Source organism: Pantherophis guttatus, chromosome 6 (genome assembly GCF_059756535.1).
Source record: "Pantherophis guttatus breed Tessera chromosome 6, ASM5975653v1, whole genome shotgun sequence".
Taxonomy (NCBI): domain Eukaryota; kingdom Metazoa; phylum Chordata; class Lepidosauria; order Squamata; family Colubridae; genus Pantherophis; species Pantherophis guttatus.
In genome coordinates, this window is record NC_142068.1 from 70,418,338 (window position 1) to 70,431,569 (window position 13,232).

The window sequence follows — 13,232 nt, forward strand, 5'->3', positions numbered from 1 at the left end:
TAAAAGAAACTTTTCTCTCCTGTTTAGCATTTCTTTTCCCTTTCTATAAATGGGTGGCTGAGATGTCCCAAGCTTTTGCCTATTCTGAAAAAAAAAACACACCCTCCAGTCCTTACTTTGTTTGTTGATTGGATTTCAAGGCACCGATGCATTTGCCTAGAATAAGCAATGAAGTGTTAATGTTTCCGCTCTCTTTTAATCTTTCCCCTTCGTTGCAGGTTCTCGTGCAGCGCTCCGAGCCAGCAAGATCACAGAGAAATAACCTAGAAGAAGAGAATAGCGCACCCATTCAGCACAGACACAGATCGCACGATGGTTTTGAAGAGATGGTGATTTCCTGAAACATTAAGACCGCTTACTCATTGACTTGCATCACACGCATGGTTTCCGAATCAATTTTTAGCATTTTCACGGTAAATATGCTATGGCTGTAAGAGAAAACGAAAATGTTACCTCCAGCATCTCTGGGTGCAAACGGCAGTTTTCTTGCTGGTATGTATCTCAAAAGCCAACAGCTTCAATTCTTACATAAATGTAAAGGATTTCCGTTCTCTAATTTTCTGATACATGTAGTCCTTGCTTAATGACCAGCAATTCCATTGCTAAGTGAAGCAGTCCCATGAGCAAAATATCGCATGACTGCCTCGCTTAGTGATGACAGTCCCGGCAGTCCCATTACAGCTATTAAGTGAGTTAATCACATGACTGTGATTTGTGACCTCCTGCTATTTCCCCATTAGTTTTGCTTGTCAGAAACTGGCTGGGAAGGTCACAAATGGTTGCAACATGACTATGGGAGACTATGACTGTCATAAATATGCAATGATTGCCAAGCACCCAAATCATGATCACATGACTACAGGAACACTGGACAGTCTTTAAGTGTGAGAACTAGTTGTCACTTTTTCAGTACTGTCATAACTTTGAATTGTCACTAAATAAATTGTGGTTAAGCGAGGACTACCTATACTTCTGTTTTCAGGTAAGTTACACCCAGTTTGCTACCAGCCAATAAATAAATTCATCCACTCAGCCAATATTCTGGTTGCAATTGCTTGTCCGTGAAAAGTAACTTCCTTGCTCTTCAGAGCAGATAGATTCCAAAAATCATTCCATTCTAGGGTTCAGTGAGACACAAATCATTCTAGCATCCCAGGATACACTGACATTCCCAGATATGCTCACAACTACAAATTTAGAAGTTTTTACTTTTGATTTTCTGTTGCTTATTCATGGATCCACAGCGTTAATCATTGCACTGATTGCTGGCTGTGACATTCAAAAGCTTGCATGATTCAGTTCCTGGATATCTCTGGACAAGAATATCTGCCTCTCCAATAATATCAGTTTCTTTTTGTATGTCTTTGCCCAGACTTTGCCCACATCTAGGGTTGTGGAAGCATACCTTGCTTGTTCCGTTTGTTTGGGTACAGCATTCTTTTGGGCATTTGAATGGTGCCCTCCTGACATTTCCAAAGACAGCTATTCAAACTATTCAAGTCCTGGAAAGTTGAATGAGGTATTTGCCCCTCTACTAATTGAAATACCATACATACATGAAATAATGGGGGTGGCGTAAGGGTGAACTGTAGCTAATCCGAAAAAAACTATTGTACTTTTATAGTTTTGTTTTCATTATAGTTTGCTGTGTTTTAATCGGAGCTAGAGAGGAAGATTTGTAGGCTGCTAAGAGTTCATTGTGATTGGAGTGGTTTATAAGCTCAATAACAACTTAATAGGTCTTAGCTAAATGGAAGGTTTAAAGATTGTCTGAACCAATCAGCTATTCATAAGGCAAAAACAGGTTGATCTGAAATGAAAATGACAGCTTGTAAGCTCCACCTTGTGGTTGTTTCATAGAAGGAAACATACACAACGAGAATATTTGTGTTGGTAGATCAAGAAACATTATAAACAAGAAGCATTTGGGAGCATTAAGCCTGGATTGGATAAGATTTCCAAATTAAATACAAAGCAGACATTTGTCTGTTCCATACCAAGCATTTCCTGTTTTTACCTTCTACTGGAGTTGGCATTCAGTTTTGTGGAAGCATAGCTCTGATGTCTCAAGCCTACTTTCATAAGTTTATAAGCTTCTTTTGAGTTTGAAACTTGAATCCATTGTAGATCTTTCAAGAAACAAGAGCACTTATTAGTTATGGAACAACAACAAAGCCCTACAAGATATATAACCCTACCAGATAAATGTAATTGGAAAAATAGAATTCAGAAATAGATATCTGATTTAGCAACATTTTGCCTTTGAAATTAAGTGTTACTTCATACATTGGCTAGTTCTAGATTAGACATATATGGGGGATATAAATAAGATTCAAGAACAGGAACTTTCCCCCACATAGCTAACTTCAGAGTCCCCGCGTTGGAACCTCAGGTGTATGTGACTAAAATCTTACACTTTCTAAAGAGGAAATAATTGTGGAGGAAAATTAGCAAGAACACAAGATAGACTTCCATGCCCATCAAGACACCATAAAGGCTCGTGCAAAGAATACTGATGTTACAAAATATATGTCAATCTGCATGAATTTTCTTGGAATCTTCTCTTTGAAATCAAGTTGATCAAAAATTATTACATAAGCAGTGACCTAATAAATGCCAAAGACTTAATCATTGTTAGTAGAGATACTTTTAAGATAATAGCATGCATCTCTGAATTCCTAAATAGCAAGATTTGGTTAAAAAATGCAACAAATTAAATCTACTCATTATATAAAGAAATTCCAAATAAAGTGTTTAAACAAGTGAAGGTAAAAGTCAAAGAATGAAAATACTACCCTGAATCATATTATCCATTTTACAATGACATACATACATACATACATACATACATACATACATACATACATAATTAGATGCATTAGTCAAAGAAAGCCCATCTCATATTGAAAAAGGACAGTATTTGTAAGTTATTGAAATTATGGTCAATTGCTAAACATTTCATTACCTTTTACATAGGAGTAGCCTTTTATGTCCTGGGCCAGGCGCAGCATTTTTCTCCTCTTTTCATTAGATATTGGAAGCAATAAATCATAAATGCACTCATTGTAAATTTCACAGAAAGAGACCCACAGGGAATACTTTACATCTCTCTGCTCTTCCAGGTCAGACTGGTCTGCTTCTTTTTCTGGTTCTTTCTTATCTGGCAAAAGATTGGAATAAGTTATAATGTAAAACTATATTATTCATTAGCGGGCAATTGGTATGGAGGATACAACCACAGCTTGGATGTATCACAGAGTTAGCTCTTAAGACTTTGCTAGCTACAGCAATGATCTCAACAATGTGACAACTAGCAACATTCACTTTTTAAGTAATAATGCTTGATTTGGGTTTAACATGTTATGCAGACCCAGACTTTGTGGTTGGCACAGTACAATATATGCAGAAATTGTTTGGACTTTGTTCACTTCTTTGTCTTGATTCTTCCAATCCCTTGAAGAATGGTCCCATCACACTATTCCAAAGCCAAGATGGCCTTGGTGACACTAGCTGAGCATTATTTGTGAACCCAACCCTCTTCAGTAAACAATGGTTTAGCAAATGAGTATGAACTGCCTAACTTACCTTCACAATTATCTGCTGTTCTACTACTGTTGCTGTGGCAATCTACCTGAAAATTAAGTCAGGAACAAAATTTGGATTACCACAAATATTTTGTCAGAGGTTTCTCTCCATCATCCCTTGTATCTTAATATTCTGCAATAACTAAAAACAAATAAAATCAGATCACAGAGCATTCATCTAATATGTACGGTGTCCGTGAATTGTAATGTAACCCCTGAACATCATCCAAACTGACCAGGGGGGTGGGGGGGTGGGTTATATGCGTTAATCCAACGATCGGGCAATATTCTATTTATTCCTTGTCTTTACATTCCATTAAATATTTCCTTATTGTCAAACACATGATTTTTCTGGCTTTATTCAACTAAAAAGCTGCTTAAAAAGTTTGCTTTGGGGGTTTTTTTTGAGTCACAATACCTCTTTCAGTAGGCGAAGCAATACATTTTTTGCAGATATTTCTTCTCGCACTTCTTCCTTAGACAGATTTCTATAGTCTCTACATCGATGGGGCTTGAGATTCATGTCTGGATACAGTTTGTTTCCAATGCTTTGAAATACCATATCCAGAGTCCTGGGGAGAATGCCTCTATCTTCATCTGTACCTGGTATATAGAATTTAAGAATTCCAAGTTGTTGGAGCAGAGATAAAGAAAGGCTGAACTTTCTGAACTATTGTATTTTTTGGTTTGCTCCAAAAAAGAAGGTGAAAATCTGGGTGCGTCTTATACTCCGAATCTAGCCCCGCCCAGCTTCTCAAACAGAGGTTTCAGAGGCTGAAAAAAGCACCAGAAACAAAGCTTCAGAAAAGTCCCCAAATAGAGCCTCAGAGGCTTTTTTTTTCTGAAGCTCTGTTTCAGAGGCTTGAAAAACTTTTTTCTGAAACTGAGTTTCAGAAGTTTCAAATGCAGAAAAAAAGCAAAAAAAAAAAAAAAAAAAGTAAGGCACAGAGCTCACAACCAAGGAACCTGCTGCTAAAATTCCCCTCTGGGATCAATTCCCTGGGAGTTGAAGTCCACAAGTCTTAAAGCTGCCAAGTTTGAAGACCTCTGCCTTAAGGCTTTAAAATTGCTACAAATGAAATATAGAAAAGTCTGGACTTTTCATCTTCTCAAATCTAAATATCCCCAAAAGTAACAGCTGGAACTGTGTAATTATTGTGTGCCACCAAGAGAACAATAAGCAACCTTAGTTGAAATGTATAGCTTAAATAAATCAGGGTTTTGTCAGATGTACCCCGGTAGGTGTGGGTTTTCCCAGCATTTGTAACACCGTAAGTGAATATTAGCCGACTGTGTCCTCTTAGGAAATCTAACGTAGGCTGCTTCACAGCACCATCGAAGAGTTCTTCTTGTGTTGTTATGGGCCCAAATACCTAAGAAATATACAAGAAAGGTCTTTGAGTTTTCAATTGTAAAAACTGCAGAAAATATGTTGAGTCTTCACTTTTAAAAGCTTTTCTAATTGTTTAATAATTCTGTTAAAACATGCATAACATTTTCATATGACTGATCAGGAAGCTGGACATACCTGGGAAAAAGTAAATTTCTGCACCAATTGCCGCAGGTTTTTTTCACTAAGGCGAAATGTCTTGGAGCCTTTAGGAGCTTTTAATATAATACTTGTTGAGTCAACCACAGAAACACAACCCTATAAGAAAAATTGAGGGGGGGGGGCATCCTTTAGAGCCAGGCAGATAGCATAATTTTAATGAAGTTTTGCTTTTAGCTCTTTTAGCTGAATAATACCTGAGTATCATGTTCTTTTTCCAACTCTAAAATTGGTTTGACCCGAAGGCAAACATGAATTCGTTCTTTGGATTCCAGGCTCTCTCTCTAATTAAAAGAAAAAGTGATAAAAATCTGGTTCGTGTCCAATGATTTTCAAATGCCCCAAACTTACAACTGCAGAGAACATTTTTCCCCTTAGTCAAGCCTTTCCCCACAGTCCTTTCTCTTCATCTCTCTCATACACAGAGAATAAACATTTCACTTATTATAGCAAAGCCTTGTCAGTTCTTCATTATGATAAAGCCCACTAGCTATTCCTAAATGCACCGTATTGATATATTTCATTTTTGTGCAACATGACAGCATGTAAGGTATTACTGTCAGCTGTTTTTAAAAAGGACGTTACATTACTGTCTCAAGATTTTAAGTCTTTTGAATTTAGCTCAAGACTTGACCACTGAAAATGACAAACTTAAATTTAAGGGCAGATGAAGCTCCCAGTTCCACATAATTTCTGGAGTATGTTATTCTACTCCTGATTTTTGCTGCCATATTTTCAAGGTGTATCTTTTGCACCAGCAAAACAGTAACTATGTGCCTTAACAACAACCTTAACAACAAACTTAGCATATGAAGCCCTGAGAATCTACTTAAACAATAATTTAATCCCCTGTAATCCCCTGTAATCTCTATCCAAAGTACCTCGAAGTAACATTGGACTGTATTCTCTCCTATAAGACTTTTTAAAAAATAAAGATTCAAACTGTGTTAAGTTTGCTTAACTGTGTTAAGAGTCTGCTGCCAACAACCGACTAGTTAGATCAAACTGTGGAATCCATACTACCACATTTACTCAAATTTCCTAAGCCATTATTTCCCTAGTTATATAGTTAAGATTTTTCTTTAAAAAATCTTCCTCTCACTGTGAAACAGGATCTTTGACCAAAAAGGAGATCCCGTGTGTGTTAAGAGCCCGTTTCCAGATTATAATAACATCTATTGATTATAATTTTTCTTGGCTGCTGTATATACTGTATATATTGCATCATGTTTGCAATTGATTTTAATTGATTTATGATTTTAACTGATTTATGATTTTTCATCAGCCCAAAATCACTTGTTTGATCTGGGTGGTCATAGAAACTGAATAAATAAATTTCCAGTGTTTATTCTCTTACCTGGCTTATATTGAAAGTTGAAGAAAAATCATTGTATAGATTTTTTTTAACATCAGTAGCATCCAAAGGTCCAGTTATTGGGGATAGTTCAACTGATGAAAGATAGGAAGGTCTGGAAACTGTTTGTTTATCCAGATTTTCATCCATTCTATTAGAATACAAAAAAGAACTTGAAGGTAGTTTCCCAAGGCACTGAAAAGTTGACAATTATAGCATAGATGCAGTTGTGGGTTTCAAAATTTTTTACTACCGGTTCTGTGGGTGTGGCTTGGCTTGGTGGGCGTGGCAGGGGAAGGATACTGTAAAATCTCCATTCCCACCCCACTCCAGGGGAAGGTTACTGCAAAATCCCCATTTCCTCCCAATCAGCTGGGAATTGGGAGGTAGAGAATAGATGGGGGCGGGGCCAGTCAGAATTTTTACTACCAGTTCTCCGAACTACTCAAAATTTCCGCTACAGTTCTCCAGAACTGGTCAGAACCTGCTGAAACCCACCTCTGCATAGATGTATTTTTACTAACAACTCAAGGGGGCAAACACATGCTACACATCTTCCCCCTTATTTTTCCTCACAACAATCCTAATCATTGGCAACACAAAGAGCAGGTATAACAACAATCATTTATTAAACTTCTATGCTGTCCCATTCTGAAAAACAGTGCATAACGTAATGTGCAAAACAAGATTTTGATGGAAAAAGGGATAGAGTGAAACTCACAAGAACTGGAAGGAATATATTCGGAAAACGACTGGCTCATCTTATCAGAAGGCCTTTAAACTGATTTTTTTTAAAAAAGTTTTTTATTTTTTAAACAAACAAACAATACATCATTAATCATTCAATGTATCATCTGAGTACATATTTTGTGTCCTCTTCTTCCTCCTCCATCATTTCTATCATATCTTTATATTTTCATTTAATTTTTTACATTTTCCCCAAAGTTCTTGCATTTATATTAATTCATTTTATATTTATCAATTTTCATCTATATCTCTTCTCTAACCATTGATAAAATTCCCCCCATACTTTAAAATACTCCAATTCTTCCTTTTCTTTAATTACCAATGTTAATTTATTCATTTCTGCACATTCTAATATTTTCTTAATTACTTCTTCTTCTGTTGGGATCTTCTCTGCCTTCCATCTTTGCGGAAATACAATCCTCGCTGCAGTTATGACACGTATATATTTTCTTTACTATATTTCTCTGTTAAGATACCCAAGAGGAATAGTTCAGGTTTTAAGTCAACATGTTGTTGTATCATTTCCTCTACCCATGTTCGAATTTTAACTCAATAATTTCCCACTTCTGGGCATATCCACCACATGATAATATGATCCTGGTATTTGGTAGCATTTCCAACATTTAGCTGATTTATCTTTAAACATTTTTGCCAATTTTTCAGGTGCCATGTGCCATCTATAAAATATTTTATATTGATTTTCCTTATATGCTGTGGTCATTGTTAATTTGTAATTTATTTCCTACAATTGCTGCCATTTATCTAACTCAATTATATATCCAAGATTTTTAGCCCATGCTAACATCGTTTCTTTTACCTGTTCTTCTAACTTAATACTAAGTAAATAATGATATATATTTTAAATCATTTTTTCATCTGTTCCTGTGAGTATCTCATCCAGTTCTGTCATTTTTAAATAAAAACCATATAATTTAACATCTTTTTCATATTGCCTTTAAACTAAAATTGAAGGAGGAGGGGGGCCCAATCTTCAAAAACTTTAGAAACTAATTCCAAGGAAAAATCACTACCAATTATACAAGGAAGTAGGGAGTAAAGAGAAAAAAGAAAAAAAGGAAAAACATAATGAAATAGAGAATGATGGGAAGGATGGAAATCCCAGTTACAAAGTAGGAGATATATGAAGCATACCCAAGACCCATAAAGGACTAAAATGCCTATACTCGAGTGCTCAAAATTTAGGGAACAAACAGGGTGAACTTGAAGTATTAGTACAGGAAGGCAGATACAATATAGTTGCCATTACTGAAACTTGGTGGGATGAAACTCATGACTGAAATGTACTGACAGAAGGATACAAACTATTCAAAAGAAACAGAACTACTGGTAACCAAAGAGGAGGTGGAGTTGCATTATACCCAAAAGATCACTACATCTCTACAGAAATCCACAAAACCAAGGATGAAAACCTCCTAGAATCCATATGGGTCAATATAAAAGGAAAAAAGAATGACATTGCTATAGGCGTACACTACAGACCACCCAACCTAACAGAAGAAACAGATGAACTTTTTGCTAAACAACTGACAAATGTATGTCGGAAACATACCACAGTAGTAATGGGTGACTTTAACTACCCTGGTATCAACTGGGAGACGAACTCTGCAGCTAGTAGGAGATCAAACAGATTCCTAACCAACCTAGCTGACAACTTTGTCATCCAAAAGGTAAGGGAGGGATCTAGAGGAAAAGCTACAGTACACTGGACCTAATTCTCACTAATTGAGAAGAAGTGATAGAAGAAGTTGAAGTTGCCAGAACTTTGGACGAGTGACCACATCATATTGGAATTCAATATAATGCAAACACAAGCAACAGAACATAATCCAGCATCTTAAAACTTTAAAAGGGCTGATTTTAATAAACTCAGAGAGAGCCTAAGAAAAATTCCATGGATGAAAATCCTGAAGAGGAAAACAACTCAAGAAGTGTGGGAAACTGAAAAATATGATAATAAAAGCCCAGCCCAGCATAAGAAAAAGAAATCCAAGAAGAAACCAGCATGGTTGCCCAAAGATCTCTCTGATGATAAACTGAAAGAAAAAAAAAAGGACAAGTACAAAAAAATGGAAAAAGGGAAACATAATTAAGGCAGAGTATCAGGAGATAGCCTGAATCTGCAAAGATGAAGTCAGGAAAGCAATCAGCCTAACATTCTTCTCATCCTTCCGATTACCTGTACCTCTCTCCTCCCACTTATGACTATAACCATGTTGCTTGTATTTTTACAATTTATATTGTTCTGTTTGTTTCCTAGTATGATTTGATTGCTTATTAGTAACCTATGACTATCACTGTGTTGTATCTTATGATTCTTGATGAATGTATTTTTTTCTTTTTTCTCCCCTTTTATGTACACTGAGAGCATATACACCAAATTCCTCATGTCTGTCTGTCTGTCTGTCTGTCTGTCTATCTATCTATCTATCTATCTATCTATCTATCTATTGTCTGTCTGTCTGTCTGTCTGTCTGTCTATCCATCCATCCATCCATCCATCCATCCATCCATCCATCCATCCATCCATTCATCCCTGGGAAGATACTGGAAAAGATCATCTAAAAACAGATCTGCAAACATCTAGAAATAAAGTTATAACTAAAAGGCAGCATGGGTTTGTTAAAAACAGATCATGCCAAACCAATTTTATTTCATTCTTTGACAAAGGGACTAAATTAGTAGACCAGCGAACTGCTGTGGACATAATAAGTATACTTAAACTTCAGCAAGGCATTCAACAAAATAGGTCACAACCTACTTCTGACAAGAGCTTATTTCTGCTGTGCCCATAATGTTGCCTTCATCTCCAGCCCATGAGTGAGACAGGCTTAAGTATCCCTATTCAACTGTGCCAATAGTAATAACTATTAGTTAACTATTAGTTATTACTATTAACTATAGTAATTTACTATTATTTACTATATAGTAATTTACTATTTACTGTAACTAAATAATTAGTTAATGAGCTAATGAGGTTTGCACACTAAGGTCCCTTCCTCATTGCTGAGTGGAAATGCTCGCTACCCACCTCTTACTTGGCAGCACTTTAATAAGAGAGTTGTTGTTGGATGCTACTCAACTCTCAACAACTCTATTATTATTATTTTACATGGCAAATATTCTTTTTAATCATGTGCTTTCCAGCCTCCACGCCATTCCTGTACCTTAACACATTATACCTTATTATTTCACCAGGCGGGCCTGGCCTAATTTTCTCCCTCTTTCATAAAAGATTTTTAATTTTTAAATATCTTTTAGTATTTTATACATTGAATTTTAAAATTGGTTTTAAATAGTTCGGGGTTTTAAATTTGCCGGAGCCAAAATTATTTAATTTGATTTTATTCTACTTTTAAATTTTGTATGGATGTGTTTTATTGTTTGGCTGTGCAGCGCCCTGAGTCCTTCAGGAGTAGGGCGGTATAGAAATCGAATAAAATAAATAAATAAATAAATAAATACATCATTTAGAACTATTTACATTGGCTATTTTTAAAACCAAGATAATTGATCCAACTTTTAAATCTAGAGGTATAAAGTATATCTTCATATGTCTAATTTCCCCACTCTTGTACATCAAAATACCTTGGAGTGTGTCCGTGTAAACACATACACACAATACACATGAATTTTCACTGTGTTTAAGTATACTGCTCAAAAAAAATAAAGGGAACACAAGCAGAAGACATCCAAGATCTGAATGAATGAAATAGCCGTATTAAATACTTTGTTCTTTCCATACAGTAGTTTATACACTGCTCAAACTAAAGGGAACACAAAACTACTGTATGTAACGAACAAAGTATTTAATAAGGCTATTTCATTCATTCAGATCTCGGATGTCTTCTGCTTGTGTTCCCTTTATTTTTTTGAGCAGTGTATTTTTCCCTTTTCTCTCTGTCACATTCGGAAATAACTACAAATTGCAGAACACTTGTAGCTAGATGAAACTAAAGGCTTTTTAAATGCCTGTGAGTCGATACTGCAGAATTCACAAGGTTCAGCATGAACGATATATAAATTTAAGCAGAGGTGAACAATTTGTTTTGCATCCACATTTTGTCCATATCTTACATCTCTTTTTTTTTCTTCTTCCCAAATATCCAGGATTTGTGTTGCATGGCCCAGCCACCATTACATACAGAGTAATCAACAACTCTATTATTAAAGATGTATTTCTCCAACCCCCTTTTTAATACCTACTAAGCATTATTGCACATTCTCTTCAAGACCATAGCGATTAGGAGTAGAGGCATAGAATCAGGGCAGGAATCAGTAGTGGGGGAAAAACGTCTTGTACTATATTGGGTTAGTTTTCTGCCAAGTAAGAGGTGGGTAGAGAGTGTTACTACTTAGCAAAGAGTGAGGGAGCTTAGTTTGCAAACCTCATTAGTTTGGTTTATAAATCGGTTGGCTTATAAGTAACTTTATTGTGCAAAGTTAATGAGTTTGGTTTAGTGGTTAGAAACTCCAGGTTAGAAACTGGAAGGTGAGCAATTTTGGGCCAGCAATGACCTCTTAAGGCCTAGGAAGAATGCAATTATTTCTGAAAATACTTGCCAAAAAAACTGCAGACTCGTCCAGGGACTAGCCATAGACTCGAAGTCCCCCCCAACCCACTCCCCCAAACTGTACAAACTTAAAAGAGTGTTAAATCGGTAATATTATTTATTTATTTATTATTTATTGGTTCGATTTATATGCCACCCTTCTCTGGAGACTCAGGGCAGCTTACAATGCATTAAGCAATAGCCTTCATACTTCTGTATATACCAGTGGTTCTCAACCTTCCTAATGCTGCAACCCTTTAATACAGTTCCTCCTGTTGTGGTGACCCCCAACCATAAAATTATTCCTAAAACCATTGAAAATATGTGTTTTCCAATGGTCTTAGGCGACCCCTGTGAACGGGTCATTCGACCCCCAAAGGGGTCCCGACCCACAGGTTGAGAACCACTGGTATATACCTACTTAGTAGGCTTTCGGGGGCCCCCTAAATGGTGTTCTTTTTTATACAAAGTCAGCTTATTGCCCCCACAAACCGGGTCCTCATTTTACCTACCTCGAAAGGATGGAAGGCTGAGTCAACCTTGAGCCTGGTGAGATTTGAACTTGCAGTAATTGCAGGCAGCTGGTGTTACTTAACAGCACTTTTAGTCTGCTGCGCCACCAAGGCTCTAACAAAGGAATTTATTTCCTCAAAAGAAAATATTCCAAGATTGTAATATGCAAATAGATTATTTTCAAATCGATTATACAATATGGTTTCAAATATTGAAAACAATGCGTGTGTGAACCTAAAGGAGGGCGAGGGAAAAAAAAAAGGATTCAGGAAAAGTTTCGACTCAGTTTTGGACTTCATAAAACTGGACTGAAGGCAGTGAATCCTGGCTGGATCTTTCAGGGAGGCGAAAAAGAGCGTTTCGTTTACTTACTTAACTTCCAGATCTATTGGAGTGACCGGCGAGAAAGAGGATCGAGTCAGGAATCTAGGGTGGGGGCTCCGCGTTCTCCCCACTCTAGAAAGAGGAAATCACGTCCGGGATCCTTTGAGTCCCATTACAATCCACCCCTTTTCCCCTCGAGAAGCCACGATAAAGAAATTCACCGCTGCAATGCAATGCACGCTTCAAACCCGTGCAAAAGTCAGGGGCACAGCAGACACACACACACATACACACCCCTCCCCACTTTCAAAGCCACCGGCTCAGCAAACGCGTCACACTCGCTTTAAGGCACCTGAATCGCGGCTTTTTCAAATCCAGCCGCAAAGGCTGATGGGAGCTAAACGTCTACGCCGAAAAGGATCCTGGGAAGGGTAGTTTTATTTTTCTTTCCCCCCCCCTTTTCCTAAACTGAGGTAGAAGCCTTTGCTTTGCTTCCTCTGCGGTTCGTGGTATATGAACGTATTCGTAGATGAATGCGATGATTTTAAGGACTGGCTTGAAATTATTTTAGACAGTATACATAAGAGAGT

General features: G+C 36.9%; 1 protein-coding gene across 5 annotated transcripts in view; it reads right to left on the reverse strand.

Moving 5' to 3' along the window:
* The window catches only part of KIF20B (kinesin family member 20B), a 66,583-nt gene extending 53,532 nt beyond the window's left edge, over positions 1–13,051 (reverse strand). For all 5 annotated transcript variants that reach the window (XM_034430375.3, XM_087871729.1, XM_087871730.1 and 2 more), the window contains exons 1-11: positions 12,691–13,051; positions 6,491–6,638; positions 5,331–5,417; positions 5,113–5,232; positions 4,819–4,957; positions 4,003–4,187; positions 3,586–3,631; positions 2,966–3,160; positions 2,018–2,129; positions 360–428; positions 117–263 (exon numbers count right to left, since the gene is read on the reverse strand). In XM_034430375.3, the coding sequence (XP_034286266.2) occupies positions 117–263; positions 360–428; positions 2,018–2,129; positions 2,966–3,160; positions 3,586–3,631; positions 4,003–4,187; positions 4,819–4,957; positions 5,113–5,232; positions 5,331–5,417; positions 6,491–6,637 (1,247 nt within the window). In that variant the 5' untranslated portion in view covers position 6,638; positions 12,691–13,051. The remainder of the gene's footprint in view (positions 1–116; positions 264–359; positions 429–2,017; positions 2,130–2,965; positions 3,161–3,585; positions 3,632–4,002; positions 4,188–4,818; positions 4,958–5,112; positions 5,233–5,330; positions 5,418–6,490; positions 6,639–12,690) is intronic.
* Positions 13,052–13,232: the final 181 nt, after the last annotated feature.